This window comes from Castanea sativa, chromosome 10 (assembly GCF_040712315.1).
Source record: "Castanea sativa cultivar Marrone di Chiusa Pesio chromosome 10, ASM4071231v1".
Taxonomy (NCBI): Eukaryota; Viridiplantae; Streptophyta; class Magnoliopsida; order Fagales; family Fagaceae; genus Castanea; species Castanea sativa.
Window position 1 is genome coordinate 21,958,713 of NC_134022.1, and position 15,059 is coordinate 21,973,771.

A 15,059-nucleotide genomic window follows, 5' to 3' on the forward strand; every position below is an offset into this window, starting at 1 on the left:
CAAATTTTGCCGCCATGTGGAAGTTTAATAAGATAGTGCTGAGTGGAAGTTACACAGCCAAGCATTGTTTTTGGCTCTACTAATTCATAAAGGATTTAAAAGATTATTGATCTGTAGTTTTATTTGAATACATTATATCAATAAGTATTTTTAGCAAACTATATAAAGAGATTATGCCTTACCAATCTTGACAAAACGGTAGCATCCTATTATAGTTTATTAATTTGAGGTCTATAGTTTTTAATAAATTTGGATTTAGAATAAATCTTTTAATCCAAATGGGCCAAATCTATCTTTTTCCGTTCTTAAGTAGGTAAACTGAAATGGACCAAATGGACCGAAATGGGCCAAATAGAAAAAAGTGCTACGCTAATGTGGCTCAATAGAAGCGTAACAACAATAAATACTATGCCTTAGCTTAGATATTATATAGATGAGTTTCCCTATATATGTACACTTTGGATTTAATTCTTTCAAATAACACAAATGAAGGAGGCCTTTTTAGCTATCTTGTCTTCAATACTCTCAAAGTTTGCAATTAGAAAATTCTGATTAACATTGAATAGCACAAAATCAACTTCATAAGCGAAGGCACAAATAATTTTTCCAATTAAACAGAAGTTAGTTATGTTCAGAACCCAACTGGTTAAACAACTAGACCTGTTCTATACGTTGGGCAATTAAGTTCACTGCTGCGTTTGCTGAGGAGAATGCCCCATGAAAACTTTCTTGGTAGGAGATTGATTGTAACTCTCGAGCCATCTTCAACAGAATCTCACCCAGGTCTGTTTGTTTCTCTAGCAAAGATTTGTAGTATGAATTGGCAGCAACCTTGCTGATTTCCACATTGGTTTCTTCTGGACAATACTCATCATCCAACCATTTATGCAGGGTAATCCTGAGCCACTCTGATTCCTGAAATAGATGCTGGAATGTCAATCAGTATCACTAAAGCCTAAATTGTGCATAAGCGTTAATCATTTTAAATAAATTACAATTAAAATCTCAAAAGTAAATAAAATAATCTCCTTCCCATAAATAAGCATTTCATAACATTTGAACTATTAAAAGATTGATTATAAATCATTCAAAAGGATTCCAGATCGAGGTGGAACACAACATTAATTCTTCCATCCCATGTAATGCAAAGTTGACAGTAATGTTGGACACTTTTTCCCTGAGATAGCTAGCAACTAGAGATTTTGCAGGACAAAATTCTGAAATTTGAGAGGTAAAGCACTGTAGTCAAATAATGAGAGATGCCTGCCTACTAACAGGTGATCGAGCTCTAGCAGTTTCAATCAAGCCAAATCATTGAGTACATAGGGTGTGTTTCATACTTAAATGGTTCCCATTGTGGAAAATTTTGGTTTGCATAGAAAACTATTAGATGAAACAGAAAAATAACACCATATCTCCTTGTCCATGTAAAAGTAAAGGCAGCACCTCCTAGCTATATTTTCTGCAAATAGGGCTGCTTCTCTCAATGGTGGAAGACGAAGAATTTCCAATGAACATCACTGAATCATAGTTGATCCAAAGATAATACTCTCTCACATCAATCAAATATTCTAAAAAATGACAATTTGAAACCTTGAACAGCAGTGCTAGTGAAACAGCAACCCATCCACCTTCCAAAAAGAACCACATTATACCTCAAACTCAAGTGCCTACTACCGTGTATGGCTATTAGAATTTCAAGAATGACTGTTGGTTATTGATGGCTCTGATAGCTGTGGTCTAGCTATAACAGCAATGAAATCAGCTGATCAAGGAAATACAAACAGCAATACATAAAAGATCCATGCTTCGAAAGACATAGAGCTGCCTAGCTTAGGAAGTCAGATTTCAAATTGGATATTTCACTCCCAAAGGAAGAATTTTTGCCACCACAAACCAAGCCTTAGTTCCAAAATTTTGGAGTTGATTATGGATCCTCAACATACTAGTCAAAGTCTACACATGTATTCTTTTTTGTCATTCTATTTTATCTGAAGTCATATTCCATGTTACTTCCTTAACTAACATGTCCTTTTTACTAGTTTAGTTAATGTTATTTTTGTCACTCTCTATTATTTTGCATTCCCTAAACTTGAATCAACTCACTATTTCTCACTGGTGCATTAATTGCTCTCCTCTAAACATGACTAAACCATCTCAAGTTACCCTCCCTCCTCTTTTCATTAATAAGCGCCACCCCTATCCTGATTTCCTCATTTTGAATATTATCTTTCCTCATATTTCAACTTGTCCATTTTAACATTCTTGCTTTAGCAACACTAATTTTATGAATATGTTCTTCTTATTAGCTCAACATTTAGTACCATAAAGCATAGTTGGTCTAGTCTTATAAAATTTTCATTATTAACCGTTAAAAAACATTATTAATCTTTAAAATAATCAATTAATAATAAATAAATAAAAAATTCCACCTTTTATCATTCTATGAATATCTCTAAATTTTTATGGTCACTACCCAACAATCCAACATTGCAAATTTACAATACCATGATGATTTAAATGGGGAAAAAGATATAAAAGCAATGCACACTAAGCTAGTAAACTGATATTGAAAACAAATTCTATAAGTTGAAGAGGAAAATGGGCTATGAAGAAAATTGGAAAAAGTTAATACCTCCAAAGCCTTGGAGGGGTCCAACCAATGGTCTGGGACCCTCAAGTCTTCAACTTGAGCATTTTGGCCATCTGGGTCTTCTTCTTCTTCTTCATCTTCATACCCATTGGTTAGTGGGTTTGGATGAGACTGTGATTTTAGAACAGTGAGTGAATGCTTAAGAGGCTGAATTGGGTGAAGTGAGATAGGGAAGTAGAGGACAGGAGAGGTAGCTGTGAGTGATGTATGAGGATTACTGTTTGGGATGAGTGTAGTAGCTGGTAGAGTAGAATACAAGGACCTCATGGTTTTGGAAATTTTTTGGGTTTGGGTTTCTTATTTTCTGTCACTTTCTCGAGAAAAATAGCTGGAGTGGGAATAAATGGCTTGGTCGCGGGAAAGGGTAGTTAACCGGTGAGGACAAGAACAACGTCGTTTCAGTAACATATTCTTGATAAGAGTCGTTACGGTAGTTAATTACGACAATACTTCTCGACTTAATAAATTAACATTCTTTATTTTTTCTTCAACAACAACTCATTGAGTTTGAGCATATTGAAATCCCAATTTATTAGAGAAAGTATGTCGATATAACTTTTAAGTGATGTATCAATTATGAATGGTGACCTAATTAAAAAAAAAAATAATGGATTTATGCGGAAGTGATAAATAATTATTATTTGTTAGTTACATCAAAATTGTAACAAAAGTTGTAACACAAAAATTATAATTCTATAAAAACTCAATCTATTACATCAATATTGTTGCATTACAACTTTTATATTCGCCTTACAAGTTCTGCTTTTGCTAACATTTTGTGTGCATAATTGTTAAAACAAATCAAAATATTGCCACAATTATTATTATTTTTTTTGTCAAGAGTCTTGTAATTCAATTAGTACCTCATGGTGTTTTTAATATAAACATCTAAGATTTAAATCACCCTCTTCCATTGTTGTAAAATTAAAAATAAAAACAACTTCGTTTTCTTTGTGCTTTAACATGCATCTTGGATGTTTCACTGAAAAAAAAAAATCATGAGTTGGTGGCTTATGAAGGTGGGCAATGGTTGCCTTCATAATAAATTCCAATTGCCTAAAAAAATAAATTCAGTATCGCACATAGATGGCGCTACAATATGGCTCTCTAGGAAGTTATTGCCTTAATAGATGATCAAATAGTCGCCTCAACAACTCTTTTTTTTTTTTTTTTTTTTTTAAAGTAGTTTTTAAGCCTTATGTTTCCTTTGAATTATCACGATTCACGAACAATAAGTAAAAGCTCTGACATTGCATACATTTTTACAGCGGCCCTCTATTAATTTTCAAGAGCCTAGTGACTAGTGAGACATTGATTCGCTTAAAAATGAATGAACCACATCCAATTCACATCTCAGGTAGGAGTATACTAACTCAAAATTTGTTCTTCATGGACCCATTACACAGTAATTCAATAAAATGAATTAGAACTAGTTGGTTAGTTGGAATTTTTGGAACAACAATCTTAGGCATGCCCTCAATACAGCGCCATATTCTACAAGCAACAGAAACAACCCTGCTGGTGCCTTTGGATAGCAAAAAATTCCCAAGAATGTATTTGGGATGGAGGAAAATCCTGAACTCAAGGAGTGAAGCTAGAAAGTTTATAAAAATTGAAATCGGTGTCGGTAGTGATAAATAAATTACAAATTATCCAAAAAATTTAAATTGTTCGAAAATTGTGGTTTTTATCATTTAACCATAATTCTATCAGGTAGTTCTATGAATCTTTGGTTGGATTGGTGACACTTGGATGTAGTTTTATAATTTATACCCTAAATATAACCCAAGGATAGTATAGATGGTGGGAGCCTGGGAGTTACTATTAAGGCCAAGGTTTCTACCATTTATATCGGTTGCCGGCTTGGTCCAATGCTTTAGTGGAAGTTCATATTAAACTTTTTCTTGTGGAGCTCAAAAGTCATGACAAGCCATTGTGGGTTCCTTCTAAATCCAACATGCTCTCAAAGTCAACCTCATATACTTGGAATGCCATTAGATCAAGGAAGGAAGAAGTTAAGGCCCCGTTTGGTACAGTAGTTTAACAACATATTTTCAGTTTTTAAACAACATTACACGCATTTTCACACACTTTTTCACCCACACGTATTTTCAAAAAATGCAAATAACATTACTAGAACAATGTTACCAAACGGCCCCTAAAACTCTAGCATGGTTTCCTTCAGCTCTACCAATACATGCTTTTATACTTCGGTGTAACTAACTAACTACGCTCAATTGGCCTTCTAAGCTGTGTTTTCTGTAAAAACAGTTGGGAATGCAGAGATCATTTGTTCTTAGAGTGTGGTTTCACAAAGAGAGTTTGGTAAAAAGATCATGGATCTTTGTTTAAACTCTAACGCACATACTGAATGGGAGAAGGTGGTGGATTGGGGTAGGTACAAATGGAAAGGGAGTGGTGTCCAAGCTACTATTAGTAAGCTGTCATGGGGAGTTACAATCTAGTAGCCTACCATATTTGGATTCAAAGAAACAAAAATGTCCATAATAAACAAGTTAAATCTGAAAAAAGTATTGTCCAATCCATCAAATGGGAGATAAAAGTGCGTGTAGCTGCTAAAGGAAGGTTCAGTGGTCCTGGTTTAAATAGAGATTTATAGTGTTATCAGGGTATTTTTGTGTCCGTTCTGTATACTAGAGCTGATTGAATTGTAGTTGTAGCCTTGTTTTTTTTCTTCTTTATATCCATAACTGAGATTGTGTACAGATAAGCCATTGGGCTATGACATCTATAACTGAGTTTGGTAGTGTGTTCTACTAAAAGTTCCTGATTGATTATCATCAGGGGAAAACAAACAACCACCACCACCTTGCCAGTAGATAAAACAAATAGCAGCATTCATGTAACAAGCATTGCTGCATATACATATTTAAAGTGCATAGGTTTTCATCCCAATACAACTAACAGCATAACATATTGTGCATAGCTATGATCACATAATGATCTCTCTCTCTCTCTCTCTCTCTCATATGTATTATTGAAGTATATAATCAGATGCAAAATAAGACATAAGTAACCTCGGCAAAGAGCAATTAGAGGGGAGTTGGATCTGGTGAGCCTGGATTCTGCCTGTCAATCTCTTCCTTCGGATAGATGACCATCTTTCGCACCATGAGGCAAAATTCCCTGCATATATAGAGCAATATCACCAGATTAGCCCAGTCATACCAATATCAAATCAAACTCCAAGACATCACCAAACACATTTTTTGAGACTGTAATATGGGTTTTGGTCCTTAACTGCCATGGGTAATCTCCTATTGGCATCATGTCCCCTTCATAATCTGTAAAGGTTACATGCCACCCGCTGCTTCCATTGATCAAACTTCCTTTGAAATCAAACATATGGTCAAGCTCTGAAATCAGTTCATCATACCCATCAAATCGCATCAGATCAACTGATCTTCCAAGAGCATTTCCATACTTGCGCACCTGGCAGAGTTGCAGTTTACAGTTACTCAAGATTAGCTTCTCCAATCAACTCAACCATAACGAAGAATGTGAGAGGAAACAACTAGATTTCATGCTTGAACCATTATGCTTCTAAGGCAACTTCAACGAATAATGACCTTAAATGCCTACTTCATATGAGCTATAAAACAAATCAAACCTAAATGATATATAAAAGATGCACCCAGCTGCGTAGCTTCAATTAAGCACTATCATTTTTAACTCCACAAGGGTCCCAATCAACATATCTAAAAATAACATGATTACTTGCTTATATATTAAGTGCAGGAACCTTAATCTCTGTGATTTTGCCACACTCTGATGACTTGTTATTCAAGTTCAGTAATTGCAATTCAATTAGTACTATTTGCCCTGTAATTTGTAAAAGAAATTAAAAATAAATAAATTACCTTTGTGCAACTCCTATTAGTGATAGAACAATTGTTGCATTGTTTGTCCAGAAGAACATCCGAGATACTCTTAGAGGGCTCTGAAACCTGGATAGTTTGACAAACACTTGACTGAGATTTTGGAGGAACAGAACAAGGACTTGAAAGCTCACAATAAGTGGCTACTTGTGGTGAAGGGAGCTCCGGGTAACTATTAAATAGATTGACACCAAAAAGCCTGTATCTGTAACAGCCAGTTGATGGAGCAAGCAGAGCTTCATTCTCATCCCTCAATTCGGAAGCCCTGCATTCCTGGTACCCAGAATTGCTAGAGGTGACATTTGAAACTGAAATGTTTCTGCTAGCTGCAACATTGTCACAGGTAATTATTGGATGCCATTGGTACGCAGGGCAAGGAACCGCTATATTCTGACTTAAATATGATATTTTGTTGCTGTTACATTGAGACAATTCATGCATTGGACCGCATAGTTGATTCTCTAATCCCAAATGTCTATGGCCCCAATTAGGATTTGATGGGGCTACCAGATGTGGTAATACTTCAGGGGTTTGTGCATCCAGTTCTTGAGCACCAGTGTTCCTTTTATCTTGACCTTGAAAGACCCTTAGGTGTTTTGAACATGTATATTCAGCTGGATATTGAACCAAACCTAATAGAAAAGAGAATTTGATTAGTCAGAAAATAAACTGCATTTGATGATATAGGCATTGAGATTAATACAAAAATATCTTCCAGCATTCAGAAATACAGAGAAATCTTCCAATAAGAGTTTGAAATTCAGAACACAAGATAAGTGTGGGATACAAACCATCTCTACTCAAGCAAGAGCACTCAGACAATGATGGATTAACTGGTCGTTTCCTATTTTGTTTGGATATGATAGAAGTGGACCTCTTGTAAGTAGATTCTATCAGCTCAATGTTCCAAGGTGAAACCCTTTCAGGATGCAAAAATGTGTCCGGTGTGGCATCCCATTTCACCTGAAAGGAGAAATAGCTTGTGAAATAATTATCATTGAGTAGAAGGATACTATAACTACAAAATACTGTTGAAGGGCCAAAAGGCATCTTAAAGTCATGAAAACAGCTTGTTACCTCAAGACATCTCCATTCTGAACCAGGCCACCTAATGCAATCAATATCTTTGTTACCAACTATAGTACCCATATACCTGGTTAGCACAGTAACAATATTCAGTCAAAAGAATGTAGAGGGCGTATATATGTGCTTCAAAGCGGGAAGATAAGCTTCAATCAATATTTTTCATCAAACAATCGTTGGATTAAAGTCATAGCATGCAATGCAGCAATTAAAGCCTCTTCATTCATTTTTCTTAACTGCAGGGACACAAGCACAAACAATGTTGTATATATCTATGTTCTTTTTCTTCTTTTCTTGGAGGGGGAGTGGGGTTGGAGTGATATGTCTTCAATATAATTTGAAATAAGTAAGAATAACAAGAAGATTAATTGTGAAAGATAGAGCCAAGTGGTTCACAAGGCTTGTCTCATTACCTCTTTTCTGAACATTCTTCACCTTCAAACCGCATTCTGAATCTTGTTCCAATTGAATAGTAATTTTCAGCTGACTTCATGTACTGATCAAAAGGTATGATAAATTCGGAAGGACTTGTCCTGCAGAACACAAATTAAATGGTTTCTTGTGTATTAACTAAAAATCTTTTGTCACCAATGATACAGAGATACAAAGTAAACCCCTGATAAAAGTATTGCACTCAATGATTCTTTGCATAAGATGATTACAGCGTACCAAGGGCGATAGTATACGGTAAACATGGTTCCAGTAGAAACGGCATGGAAAGCACCAGCAAGTATGCCATGTTGCATACTGTATCCAGATATGACAGATACTGATGGACTATTTAGTTGTTTCGCAGCACGGCGGACCCCAACACGAAGTTGTCCATTTTCCCCTCTGTTAAGCAATAATAACAATAACAATAATAGTAATGTCTACATAGATTCAAGAAGTGCCAGGACATACCCCCCCCCCCCCCAACCCTCTTTTTAGTACACATACACCAACCCCAAAAATCCTAGAACATATACCCACTAACGAGAGAGAGAGAGAGAGAGAGAGAACCTAAGGAAGATAAATTCATCTCCAACAACAAGCTTCTTTGCAGTCACAAAGGTACTCCAACCGCTAGTGAGCAAGTGCCGCTTCGGCTGACCTGATTCAATGTGGTCAAGTATTAGCAGCTTAAATCTAAGGTGTTGTAGGTTTGAAAAAATGCATGAGAAATATTCTCCAAATCGGAAACAACTTAATAGGGATATAAACTCAAATATAAAATGAACAAAACTGTGGCTCTTCAAACATTGGTCCATTGTGAATTAAGGCGTTTGCAAGGGTTGGGTTGGTTATAGGATCTTTTCAACCCAACCCAACCCCATCAGTTCGGGAAATTATCAAACCAAAGCCTTTAGATCAATTGGGTTTGTTGTAGGGGTGTAGAATCAAGGAAACATCCTTACTCTAATTTAAGATTGTAATCATGGCAACGTCTCCAACTTGTGTTTTCAAATGACCAGTAAAGAACGGTGAACTGATCCAATACAGAATACCCAAACATTTATGTTTAGCTTATGATTCATTGAAGGAATGAAGTTGAAGCTTAGAATATTTCAAGCCTAGATGCTTTCAGAATAATTGAGCTTAGTAAACATACCACGATAAGTATGGCGAAAGTGCCATTCATAGCCATGCAAGTCCTTAGCAACCAATTCCTGTGCAGGTGTTTGCTGAGTTGTGTCCTGCAATAACATAGATAATATAAGAATGAACTGGCTTCTTCTCCAACACTTGAAGTGAGCTCAATGATGTACCAAATGATTCCATAAGAAAGAGAATGTGATAAAAGATTCTGTATGTACAAATACTTGCATAACGGAGAGGACTAACATAATATACTTATTTTTTACTTCTTGCAAATAATCTGAGCAGGAAGAAGAAAGAATGGGATTAGATTTTAGGATTTCATAATATTACAAACCTAGAGAAGAGACCCAAAATCTACTATTCTAAGGCTTCTTTAGGGAATAACTCATGTAAGCCTAACTCAAATATCATACCAACATTTTCTGGCCAGTCCATTCTTTTATTTACTTATTTTTTCTCACACGTTGCCTGTAATAAGTTGGAGATAATTAAGATACAAAGTCTTGACAAGGACACTAACCATGGTTGCTAAGAGCTTTGTAGCTCAACTGGCACATCTTGGTATTTTCAACAAAGACATCCAGGATTCAACCCCCCTTCCCCCAACTATTGAATTATAAAAAAGAAAAAAAGAAAAAGGGCACTAACCAGAGGCGGGAGAAACTCAGTAGCATGGCGCTTGGGAACAGAGAATCCACCATGCGTGCTTGTGTCAGATGTAGTGAGAGTCTTGATGAAGGAGCATACAGCAGTTCTCTGAGGCAAAGATAGATCATTTTCATCCTCCGAACTTGGCTCGTCTTGCTGCAAGTAGCCAAAGCAATAACGGAATTCTTTTAATAATGGAAGTAGCAGGAGAAGACAGAAATATTACTTAAAGACGAAATTCTTAGCGGTATTTGGATGCACAAAGTGGTCACATGAATGGCCATTGACATCAGAAGTTTTAAAATGCTATCAAATGACCAGAATAAAGCTTGATGCCCTGAATTTTTTGACACCTCAATAAAACTACTGACGATTAGTGAGCCACAATTTTATAAGTAACACACACTGTGGAAAGGAACACAGCAGAGACAAGAAATTAGTTTTTATCAGTTTCCAAAAACTAGACGAACGATCTCCTTGCACACAAATGCGGACATTGGATTTACCATAAATCCTGTAAAGAGAACAGAACTCTCAAGTTGACAAATTAAAAATAGCTTTGAAAATCTATCAATCTCAGGTCCATGTGATTTTCAAATGCTCCCCAAGTTAGATAAGATAAGATACCATTCATTTATATGCACAAATGATATGTCAGACCCAAACATCTCAGCATTCATTAACTTACCTCTGCCACTGGAAGCAACGTAATTTGAGCAAACACCTCATCTGTGTTAGCTTCAGCCTGCAAAACCAAATCAATTAGAAAGAACTCCATAAGTTTGTATATATATGTGTGTGTGTTTGTGTGTGATTTTTCTTCAAGTAGCTTAAAGTCCCAATTCAAACACATTATCAAAATTAAGTAACAAAACAAGAAAAATAGAGATGATGTACCTTTAGCTGAACATAAACAACCTTGCAGAGGATCTTAGAACGTAAATTGTAAATTGGCATTTCCATTATACCATCTTCAGAGGTGTACGCCTCAACCTATATCAAATTTCATATAACCAAGTATGAACTCAACTAACCAAGGAGAACAATAATGTGGCTACATCATAATATGTCAAGCAAACATGTCACTTAATTAAACACATAAGGCACATTGGTTACTACATGGAATATGAACGCATCCATTAAAATTTAAAACTTACATGGGAGCAATGGAATAATCAAAAGTCATCCCAAGATTTATAACATCTACTGATTTCATTAATTGCCACAACTTGATTTTCTACTATCTAGTGCCAGTGAATTCGATTTGAAAGATAGCCCCATCAAAGATGATGGATTCACACATAAAATCCTACAAGGACAGAAATAGGGCAATGCAATGCAACTATCATCAAATACCAAATGCGCACAAAATGTTTGTGTCTATATTATCAAGTCACATATTCCAAATTGTGCCTTCATTATGTCCTTTACCAAAAAAGAAATCATATGTATATCTATGAAAACAATCTTTAGCAACGATTTTTGGTTTCAGGCAATGAGTCAACATGTAACAGAAGATACAAAACTACAATCAGGATTCAAATAAATTCAGTTCAGGAAACAGAACAGAGTTATGACTTATGAGGCAGGGGAGCTGATAAAATAATAAGACTATAGAAGAGAAAAAGAAGACAAACAAGAATGGAACCTGTTCCATGTGACCTTGAGGGAAGTAGAATACTCTCTCTCCAGCGCGCGGGATGTAAACAAGAGGTCCAGCACATGCATGCCATAGTTCATCATACAATTCATCTTTCTCTCCTAGGTTCATTACAAGAAAAATTACCACCACGTACAACCAAACATAGTAACAGAAAACCAATCATAATCATACAGAGAGAGAGAGAGAGAGAGAGAGAGAGAGAAAACCCAGAACCCGTATTTGGGATAAGTAAGTATAACATATTGGAACTCAATTTAGTAATGATTAAGCAAAACATTGGTAACCCAATCCCATTCTGGTAATGACTAATGACTAGCACACTAGAAAGTAAGAAACCCATTTCAGTGAAGAGTGACCTGAAGAGATTTGGGACAAAATTTTAGTGATTAAGGTCAATTGGATATTAATAGACCAAGACAGTCATTTGCATTAGTCCGAGTCTCAAAGGAAATACAGAAGTAGAATCAAAATACACAGTAGTGTTCATGGATTCTAATGAGATTTGAAAATCTAAATTCTGGAGCTGAAATTTGTAAAAAAGGGGAAAAAATTAACAAAATAAATAACATAGGAAAATATGAAACATGATTGAATGCTAAAAATCACATTTTTCAGGAGAACTTACTTTAAAAAATAGGATTCATTAACATGCAAAACACATTTGTTCATTAGATTTTTTTTTTTTTAGTAGCCAAATCACCTCTCAAAAAAAAAAAAAAAAATCCAAACAGTCCAACACAAAACACAAAAATAACAAAAATATAAATTAAAAAAAAAAAAAAAAAGATCTTACCTTGGTTGCTGTGAGGAAGCAAGCCAGTGTGGATACGTCTTTTTCTCTCAGTACTTTCTGCAACGCCACCCATCCTTTTCTTTCTTTGTTTCTCTTCCAAGCTAGCAAACGAAAGCTTTGAGAAAGTAGAAAGAGAAGAGAAAATAAAGGAATACCCAGAAGATTAAAAGAGCCTAACACAACGAGTGAGAGAGAGAGAGAGAGAGAGAAAGAAAGGCTTAAGAATCAGGTGTGTACGTCGTGTCCACAGCAGATTGTTCAAAGTGTGAGACTGTTACAACAACTTACACTACTACCTCTCTCTTTCTTTGTCATCTTCACTAGCAAGCCAGAGCTAACACAGCCTCTCTCTCTCTCTCTCTCTCTCTAAAAGGTCTGTACTTGCTGCCTCTCTCTGTGTGTGTATTGCGTGATGTCTTTGGTTCTGGTTGTAACGTTTGTTTTTGTGTGTGTATCTGAGAGAGAGAGAGAGAGAGAAAGAGAGCGAGAGAAAGAGAGAGAGGATGTTTTTGTTTTAGTATGGAGCAGCAAGTGGTACAAAGACAGTATATAATGTGGCGGGGGATATAAGGTAAGGAAATCAAATGTAGTGCTTTTGTTTGTACAACTTCTCCACATTTTTTCACTGCTTTTTGGGCTCTCTCTCCCTCTCTCTCTCTCTCTCTCTCTCTCTCTAGTGTTATAGCCATTGGCCCCTGGCGATGTTTGCTAATTTGCATGTGTCCGATAAGTTCAATGTGCATGCCTTGTATGTAAGCCAAGCCTGCATGCATGTCACGCCTGCGTGTCTTCTCCATAGCCTATACTTTTTTCCCGCATTTATTAGCGACCTTTCGTAATCTCAATAACATAGTGTTTATTAAAAGGTATAATTTTTAATTTTTTTTTAGATTATATATGTAAAAAAAACGGATTATTAGTATTTCAATTTGTGCTTACTCTACTTCAACCAAAGTTTAGAAATGGAGAAAAATAAAAGCTGTAAGCATGAAATACCAAAATTGATGAAGCATAAAGTGGAAACAAGAAGTGGAACATAGTAAGATTTATTCTATTATGTTATATATGTCTAGTTTTCTTCTCTTTTAAACTTCGGTTACTTTATAAGAAAGCAATAATAAACTTGAAGCAAATTGTGATTGGAATAATATAAAGTGTATTACACTAATATTCAGTATGTAACAAATGATTTTTATTCACCTCACACTATGCGCGTGAGATAGGTAAAATAATGGACCGACTATTTTATAGACTATACCATATGTCTACTTTTCTTTCCTTTTAAATTTTTGTTACTTTGTAAGAAAACAAAAATGAAGGCACGTTAAGCTATATTTGGCTGAAAATAAAGTGAAACGCTTAATGTGGGACAATGAGTTGTTATTCCTCACGCGATATGGTTTTTATTCCCCTCGCGCACCATGCATGCATGTTAGGTAAAACAATGGATGTTAATTTCCAAATAAAAATATTATGTCCCACTCTTAGTGTTGTAATTTATGCCTCATCATGTAATCTACATCCCTTTATTTACTATATAGAATAATTAAGGTTTGAGATGGAAAAAAATAAAAATAAAATGCACATCATATTCTAGGTTGTGGAAAAATAAATAAATTACTAATGTGGTTCGAATAAAAATACTCAATACACTCTAAGTGTTTAACTTTATATTCTACTAATTGTAGTCTGTCACACACACACATACACACACACACACACACACACACATATATATATTAGGGGTGTCCATGGGTCGGGGTCAGGTCGGGTTTGTGCCCGACCTGGACCCGACCCAAATTTTTTGGGTGGGTGAAAATCAAAACCAAAATTGACCCATATTAATGGTCAGATCATCCGGTTTGGGTCCGTCGGGTTTCGGGTTTGTGTCGGTTGGTTTTAGGTTTTGCCTCTGGTGCCGATATTTCACCGGATCAGTCGAATCTGGACTAGATCTTGACGAGATCTCGCTGGATCTGGTGGATTTCATGTAGCTCTTCTTCGGAAAATCAAAAATATCACTGGATCTGGTGGATTGCAGTGGATTTCAAGAAGCTCTTTGTCAGAAAACCTTTGGATCTCGCCGGATTTTGTTGATTTTATGGTCGGGTCGGGTGGCCCGGGTTTTTGGGGAGGAAACCTGCCAGCCAACCCAAAGGGATCGGGTTCTGTGGGTGGCGACCTGTCGCCGACCATCAAATTGATCAGTTCAGGTGGTAATGGTTCAATTTCGGGTAGATCTGGCGGGTTGAGCAGGTCACCGGGTTGTGTGGACACCCCTAATATATATATTCCTTATATAGTAATTAATTTTTTTTTAAGAATACTAAATATTTTAACATACACACATGGAGAGAAGAGAAAAGGTCTTAAAGAAGCTGGCAATGATGTATATCCAAAATAGCCTACCTCTGGGATAAAATGGCCTAATTCTTGGATAATGTAGTAATTAAAGTTAAAAGGAAAAAAATTAGTGGAATGTACAGTAGAGCACTAAGAATTTTTATTCATCATGGTCCTCTTATTAATTATTAAGTAAATTTTAATTTTATTACTAACCTGTTAATTGTGTTAATTTAGTCTATCAATTTTCAAAGTTAATTTAATTGCATCATTGAATCTCCCCTTGACTCAATTTTTAATGGAATTAGTCGCAATAATGACACTAGTTAAGGTTGATATGAAAATTGTGAACGTATTAAAATCAAGTCAATTTTAATTATTAATTTCTTTAAAATT

At 35.7% G+C, this 15,059-nt stretch overlaps 2 protein-coding genes across 3 annotated transcripts; both read right to left on the reverse strand.

Annotated features, from left to right (window-relative positions):
- Window positions 1-531: 531 nt before the first annotated feature.
- On the reverse strand, window positions 532-3,022 carry LOC142613907 (uncharacterized). 2 transcript variants are annotated; one of them, XM_075786425.1, is made up of 2 exons: window positions 2,636-3,022; window positions 532-915 (listed from the first exon to the last, which is right to left on the reverse strand). In XM_075786425.1, exons 1-2 carry the CDS (start codon window positions 2,918-2,920, stop codon window positions 655-657), a joined length of 546 nt encoding a protein of 181 aa, XP_075642540.1. In that variant the 5' UTR covers window positions 2,921-3,022; the 3' UTR covers window positions 532-654. The 2 variants fall into 2 exon arrangements, with proteins under 2 accessions (XP_075642540.1, XP_075642539.1); XM_075786424.1 differs by having other exon boundaries at window positions 532-927; window positions 2,636-3,015.
- Window positions 3,023-5,483: 2,461 nt separating this feature from the next.
- Window positions 5,484-12,858, reverse strand: LOC142612765 (auxin response factor 9-like). The gene is made up of 14 exons (XM_075784916.1): window positions 12,321-12,858; window positions 11,513-11,625; window positions 10,762-10,857; window positions 10,553-10,609; window positions 9,865-10,020; window positions 9,227-9,311; window positions 8,638-8,728; window positions 8,305-8,469; window positions 8,049-8,168; window positions 7,630-7,705; window positions 7,344-7,515; window positions 6,535-7,184; window positions 5,916-6,106; window positions 5,484-5,800 (listed from the first exon to the last, which is right to left on the reverse strand). The coding sequence occupies exons 1-14, from the start codon at window positions 12,391-12,393 to the stop codon at window positions 5,707-5,709; spliced, it is 2,139 nt and encodes a 712-aa protein (XP_075641031.1). The 5' UTR covers window positions 12,394-12,858; the 3' UTR covers window positions 5,484-5,706.
- Between the last annotated feature and the right edge of the window lie 2,201 nt (window positions 12,859-15,059).

Bases quoted from the DNA above. Each gene is read 5' to 3' on its own strand.
- LOC142612765 (XM_075784916.1), bottom strand. From the start codon at position 12,393: ATGGGTGGCGTTGCAGAAAGTACTGAGAGAAAAAGACGTATCCACACT. The intron at 10,858-11,512 runs GTTCCATTCTTG...AATTTGATATAG, and splicing joins CTCAAGGTCACATGGAACAG to GTTGAGGCGTACACCTCTGA. The intron at 5,801-5,915 runs GTTAAGGACCAA...CTATATATGCAG, and splicing joins ATAGGAGATTACCCATGGCA to GGAATTTTGCCTCATGGTGC.
- LOC142613907 (XM_075786424.1), bottom strand. From the start codon at position 2,920: ATGAGGTCCTTGTATTCTACTCTACCAGCTACTACACTCATCCCAAAC. The intron at 928-2,635 runs GTATTAACTTTT...TTGACATTCCAG, and splicing joins ACCCCTCCAAGGCTTTGGAG to CATCTATTTCAGGAATCAGA.